The sequence below is a fragment of the Zootoca vivipara genome, chromosome 1 (assembly GCF_965207765.1).
Source record: "Zootoca vivipara chromosome 1, rZooViv2.hap1.1, whole genome shotgun sequence".
NCBI lineage: Eukaryota > Metazoa > Chordata > Lepidosauria > Squamata > Lacertidae > Zootoca > Zootoca vivipara.
In genome coordinates this window covers 95,730,939-95,737,737 of record NC_142582.1, presented here as the reverse complement: position 1 = coordinate 95,737,737, position 6,799 = coordinate 95,730,939, and the positions used below count along the sequence as shown (strand labels likewise).

The following is a 6,799-nucleotide window of genomic DNA, read 5'->3' as shown; positions in this document are numbered from 1 at the left end:
ACTCTTGGGTGAATATGAAAAAAATACTATATACCAGGGGTGTCCAACTTCCAAGAGACTGCTATCTACTCCCACTATAAATAAACTGGCAGTGATCTACCCATTGGATTGACCAGAGTTGTTGATCTTTTTTTAGGGGGAGACACCACAGATGTTGAGCTTTTTTGGGGGGAGGCTTCACCAGAAAGCAGAGTTGTTGAGCTTTTTGTGGGGGGGTTGGTGTTCAGTCGATCAATGGAGATCACAGGATTGACCAGGGGCAGCCCGCAGTCAACCGGTTGGACAGGCCTGCTATATCCCACTATGCACCCAGATTTCCATTAAACTCGGATAAAGTTTGACTATAAACTTGTTGGTCCATGCCTGAGACAACAAAGAAAATCTTCAGACCATTGTTTCGATAGTCTTTCTTATATTGGAAATCATGCATACATTAGGTTGCCAAATTCTGTACCATTAACCATTGGGACTTGAGTGCTACAGATAAACTTTGGTAGCAGATGCTCAGGCAGCTTGCATATGTGCTATTTATATTCATATTTGGAGTGTGTGCATCTTGCCAGGGTATGAGAATTTCCCCATCAGACATTACACTAGACATTAACAGCATATAGGGATTGGTTAAACGAGCCAATGTCATAAGCTATGGTTTGAAGTGGGCTTGTCCAGCAGCTAACTAAAGTTTAGCGAAACCTATTGTGACAGAAGTCCTTCTGGCCAGTTGGTGAGAGGACAGTCTCTAAGGCTTGTGAAGGCTCATCCATGTAGAGCTGAACCACAATGTAGTCTTTCATAAGAATGCAGTCTGTGTGTCTACTTTTGCTTCCTTCTTAAGTTTCCAAATTCTAAGTTTGAGGAGCCAATGAAATATGATAGATCTTAGAGCAATGATCTCTAAGGTGTTGGGCATTTTAAAGCTTGGAAAGTTATTTTTCTCCCAGCCACCCTTTTATGTCTATAGCAAGCATATTAACATGCTCTTCCACAATTGATTAGATTCCGCACGACTTCACAGTAGTTGGTTCAGCTCCTGATGAGCACTGTTTTCTACAATCTAGGAAGCTGTAAAAAATGAGTTGCTCATTGTATTATCTTAGAATTTACTACTTATAGTTTCCTTCAGCACTTAGGAATGACACTTAAAAGTGAATTGTGGAGAACATTGTCTTTTGTTGAGGTGGCTGAGCATCTTTGTCTATTAAACATAGTGCCCCTCTGCACAGTAACAATACCTCAACATGTCTCATTTTGTTGAAGGTGCAGAAAGGTGTAAGCATGTAAAGTACATTTGTCAGAAACATGCTCACAAAATGAGCATCTTCCCTGAGGAACAGATTTTGTGTGGTGTCTTGCACATTAAGGCAACCTGTGCCAATGTATTTTGGACTACATCTCCCATGAGTCCCAGTCAGCTGTCTTAAGACTGATACGAGCTGCAGGTTGGCAAATGCTGCATCAAGGCACAGCCATCATATACTCTGAAAGTGTATGGCATAAGAATATATATGCTGCCTGTTTGAAGTGTTAACTTCCATGGAAAGCCTTGCCCTAATTATGGTCTTGCAAATAAGTGTTCAGGTGATCACAGTTTCCCACCCCAATTTGGTGGCCTTCTATTACAGAAGTGAGAGTGAGTCACACACCCAACCCGGTTGGCTGCTCTATTTCAGGGATCTGCCGGAACCAGGGGCAATTGCTGTGGTTAGTTGGTGGTCAGGTGTTTGACAAATATCAAGTCTTCAGTGCCAATCACTGCTTGGAAAAGGAAATGGCATAGAATCCTCTCTGTAGTGATGTTTTCTAGATGTATAAATAACCAACTGGGAAATGGAGTTTGTGTGGTCCCATATCCATACCATGCAATCATGGAAATTGTAGGTCTGAAGGGCTGTTAGTGTTTTTCTTGTGCTTGGGTGTATTTGTGACTTGTACATTCAGTAAGCATTCCATAAGGGGGATACTAAAAGTATTTTTGACACTGCATAAATGCTACCTCCAGCATGTAATCTGTGACATTTGTTTACAATCGAATTTTTGTAAATGTTTAGTATGTGACTTGTTTTGATTTTAATTGAAGTCATATGCATTGTCATCCATCTGAATTGCTGGGGTGGCTCAAGCACAACAACAAAAATAACAATGAATTATAATTTATTATCATTCCCAGGCTATTCCAGAAAGCATACCTAGTTTGCTAATGAAAGATCATCTTTTCCAACATGAACCTGGAGTGAGCAATGACTCTTACAAAAGCTTAACTATAAGACCCTCAACCTTGGAAGATTTCAGCTCAAGAAGACCGTTTTTCCACAACCAATCCAACCAGGTAACAGCTCTGCAACTAGAAAAAACAGCCACCAGAAATTTGGCTAGTTATTTCATTGTCTAGGCTAGACCTGTAATGAGAGCCAAAGCTTTTCCACTATGTTAGAGAGCCGTGGCAAGCTTCCAGGTCACATACCCCCTTCTCTCCCCTCTTTCATGCACTAGACTTAAAAGTGGAAGCGACTACAGGAAGAAGTTAAAAGCATCTGCTTCCACTTTTGAACAAGCTATAGTTCTTTGAGTTTCGGTGTCATGGGAAGTTGCAGCTTGTTTAAAAGTAGAAGATGCTTCTGATATCTCTTTGGCTGTATTCACACGTGGGGTTTATTGTGTTAGTTTAACTGACTATAAGGCTAGTGCTTCTTTCTTTCTTTTCTAACTTTCCTTTCACACTACACAAGCCTGTTCCATCATATCTCAACCACTATACCACCATTTTGCAGTAAAGGCCATCCACACAGCAATAACTAGCAACAAACATCAACAGATGTCAGCATGCCGCCACCATTCTGCTACTCTGTGCTGAAATACTAGACTTGAAGTGGGCAAGGAATGCACTACATGCTGATATGCCGCCACACAGCTTGTCATGTGAGAGCCATAGCTGCCAAGTCTCCCGTATTCCCCGGGAAATCCCCGTTTTTCCAGCTGTTCCTAGCTGAAAAAACGGATTTTTTTTTTTTGTTTCTTCCCAGTTTATTCTGGCGCGGCAGCTATTTTGGAACTGGGCGGAGCATGCTCAGAAGCGACTTTTGATGCTGCTCTGCCCAGTTCCAAAATGGCTGCAGTGCGACTTCTGGCGCGGCGGCCATTTTGGAACTGGGCAAAGCAGCATCAAAAGTCACTTCTGAGCATGCTCCGCCCAGTTCCAAGTCTTCTACTTACGGCCCGGTCCCTTATTTCTCCGACAGCAACTTGGCAGGTATGGTGAGAGCCTGTGGCATGAACCTGTGAAAAAGGCAGGAAAATCACCACACAAAATCACGTGGTTTTCTGAGTTGGGGGGAGGGGGCTGTAAGAGGGTGGGTTTTATGCAGTCAAATAACATGGAAATGAGCGTTAAACTTGATTATATTCTCATACATATTTTCAGAAGTGGCTTTTATATTGTGTGAAAGCTCAGTTATGATGTGCAAAATAACTACCAGGGAAACATCCAGGGAAAGGGAACAAACTCTGGTGTGAATGCAGCCTTTCTCTGCTGAAAGGGGTGGTGGTGTATGTGTCTCATGCAACTGGAAACCATGACTTCCCATTTCTTCTGAATTGAGCAAATATGTGCAGTCGCAGCAACTTCCACCCTGTGCCTCTCCCTTCCCATCTGCATGCTTCCCTGTTTTCCCTCGCCTGTTGTGTACAATTCCTTCTGTCACGTAGGAATTTTTACTCACCCAGCCTTTCTCATTGACATATACTTGCTCAGTCCCATTTATTCTGCCTTCCTTTTCACTGCCACACAGCTTCTTAAAAGATGCTAAAGTCCCTACCAGGCTACTTGCCCTCATTCTTGGGCCTCCCAGCCACATAGTTTCCTTATTCCCCTTTACAGTTTCCATTGTTGCCGCCAGGCAAGCAGCTCGGTCTGTGTCACAGTCCCACCCACTTCCTGCTCTCGACCTTGGTTTCTTCCTCTCCTCCACCCAAACAATCCTTCACTTCACAAAGGTCGTCTTCAGTTTTCCACCTGAGCAGTAGAAATGCTTTTTTTATAAATAAAAAAATACAGCTGCTAGGGAAGACTTCCCAGCAAATAGACAAGTTTTTGTCAGTCAATGAATATTTTATGAGGTCTCAAAAAATCCATTTGCCAGAGAAAAAGGCTCCCAACATCTCCCTTTTACTCCAGGCTCACAGGAGGATAGAAAGAATATACATTTACGTAATTTCATTTGTCTGCTGGCTCTCCACAGCTCAAGCCATGCTCAAGGCAGCTTACAAGATAACAAAAATGCAATTTCCACATAAATCACAACCTCTAAAATAAAGATATAAAAAATTAACAGCTACAACCTGCCCACCCCAACAAAAAACCCCTGCTTTTGTAGCTGGAATCAGTCAGGGACCTGCCCTCAGGCGAGGTGGGAAAAGGCCTGCAAAAACTGGCCACACACACTGCTTCTGCCCTCAGCGAAGCCTGGAACAATACAAGACCTCCTGTCCCAAATTCTCAAGAAGAGAGGAGAGGTCAGTGATAGCCACAGACTGCGGTTGGCTAGTAAGCAAAATCAGGCCCTGGTTTTGTCGGTTTATTGTTATGATTTTAGAAGGAAAGAACAAAAATGTCTGCTGGCATTTAAATTCAAGAATTGCCTTTTTTATTGTCAAGCCTCTAAAACCCTTTGTGGTGAAAATAGAGCATTCCATGATAAATTTAATATCATCCTTTCCTAACCTTGCAGTTGATATTGTGCCTCTTTTACCCACGATTCTATATTGTGGCACCCAGGTATCCAGGGGTACCTCAGGCAAAGGCATAATATTTTCTCTCACCTGAGTATACATGGGTTAGGGAAATTTCCCATGTGCAGGTGTGCAAAGATCACATATGTCTACTTTGAATCTCTATACACCAACATCCCACACAATGATGGTTTACAAGCCATAAGGAACACCATTTCAGATAAAACCACAGCGGACTTTGCTACCAAACTCTGCCACTTTGTCCTTACCCACAACCACTTCAAATTTGGGGATGACCTGTTCCTCCAGATCAGCGGCACAGCCATGGGCACCCGCATGGCCCCACAGTATGCCAACATCTTCATGGCAGATTTAGAACATCGTTTCCTAGACTCCTACCCACTCAAACCTCTCTTGTACCTACGATACATTGACGATATTTTTATTATCTGGACACATGGACAACAGACCCTGGAAACCTTCCACCAGACATTCAATGACTTTCACCCCACCATCAACCTAACAATGAACCAATCCATGCAAGAAATACATTTTTTGGACACTACTATAAAAATACAGGATGGACGTATAGACACCACCTTATACAGAAAACCAACTGACCGACAAACATATCTACATGCTTCTAGCTACCATCCCAAACATACCAAACAATCCATCGTATACAGCCAGGCCCTACGTTACAACCGCATCTCTTCCAACTCTACAGACAGAGAATCTCACCTAAGAGATCTACAGCAAACCTTTTTAGAACTAAAATATCCACCTGATGAAGTTAAACAACAGATCAACAGAGCCAGACTGATACCTAGGGAGAACCTGCTGCAAGACAGACCCAAAAAAGAAAATAACAGAACACCACTAGTCATCACATACAGCTCCCAAGTTAAAACAGTACAACGCATCATCAGAGATCTACGGCCTCTCCTGGACAATGACAGCTCCCTTTCTCAAGCTCTGGGAGGAAGACCTTTCATTGCCTACAGACAGCCACCCAATCTTAAACAACTCCTCACCCACAATAATACAACCACCAGACTTAACATGGACACTGGTACCAGAGCCTGCAATAAACCCAGATGCCCACTTTGCTGCCACATACACCCGGACAACACCATTACTGGCCCCAACAACATCCAACATACCATCTCAGGACTATTTAATTGCTCATCCTCTAACATTGTGTATGCCATCAAATGCCCTTCAGCTCTCTATATTGGACAAACAGGCCAAACCCTACGCCAAAGGATAAATGGACATAAATCTGACATCAGGAACCATAAGACTGAAAAACCAGTAGGAGAACACTTCAATCTCCCAGAACATTCTATACAAGATCTCAAAGCAGCTGTTTTATTACAGAGAAATTTCAGGAACAGACTGGAAAGAGAAGTTGCTGAATTGGAAATCATTACCAAGCTTAAAACCATGGAACCACCTGGGATGAATAGAGACATCAGATTCTTATCTCATTATGCATGATCAAGCTTTCTTTAGCACCTCAGCCCTTGCTTCCCCCCCCCCAGGACTAATTGCAGCCATCAGCAGCCATTAACAGCCATCTACAGGTTTACCACTCCCATCAGCCCATCACCCATTCCCACCCACCCCCACCACCCTCTGTATATATATAGGGTCTGACACTTCTGTTTCTAGTGTATCTGAAGAAGTGTGCATGCACACGAAAGCTCATACCAAAATATAAACTTAGTTGGTCTTTAAGGTGCTACTGAAGGAATCTTTTTATTTTGATATGTCTACTTTGTAAGATTTACTATATTTGTGAATGTTACTACTTGCAGCTCTTCAAATGTACTCCAGCATTACAGTGTACACCACCACCCAAGTTTTTTTTGGGGGGGGAGGGGGTTGCCTACACCAGTGTACACCCATGTAGAAAAAGGGGGTTGTGCAAAGTAGCTTTTGTCTGACTTCAGCCTGATCTCTCCTTTACCTGACATCCTCCCCCCCCAAAAAAGGTTGCAGAGTTAAAGCCCAGAACAATCTATTACTGAAGCTTAGGCTTGCATTACTCTGTTTTATTTTAGAGTGATCT

The 6,799-nt window shown here is 42.8% G+C and overlaps 1 protein-coding gene across 1 annotated transcript in view; it reads left to right on the top strand.

Moving 5' to 3' along the window:
* Window positions 1-6,799, top strand: part of SPRED1 (sprouty related EVH1 domain containing 1) — an 81,992-nt gene that overhangs the window by 67,800 nt on the left and 7,393 nt on the right. The window contains exon 5 of the mRNA XM_060273263.2: window positions 2,168-2,326. Coding sequence (XP_060129246.2) covers window positions 2,168-2,326 — 159 coding nt within the window. The remainder of the gene's footprint in view (window positions 1-2,167; window positions 2,327-6,799) is intronic.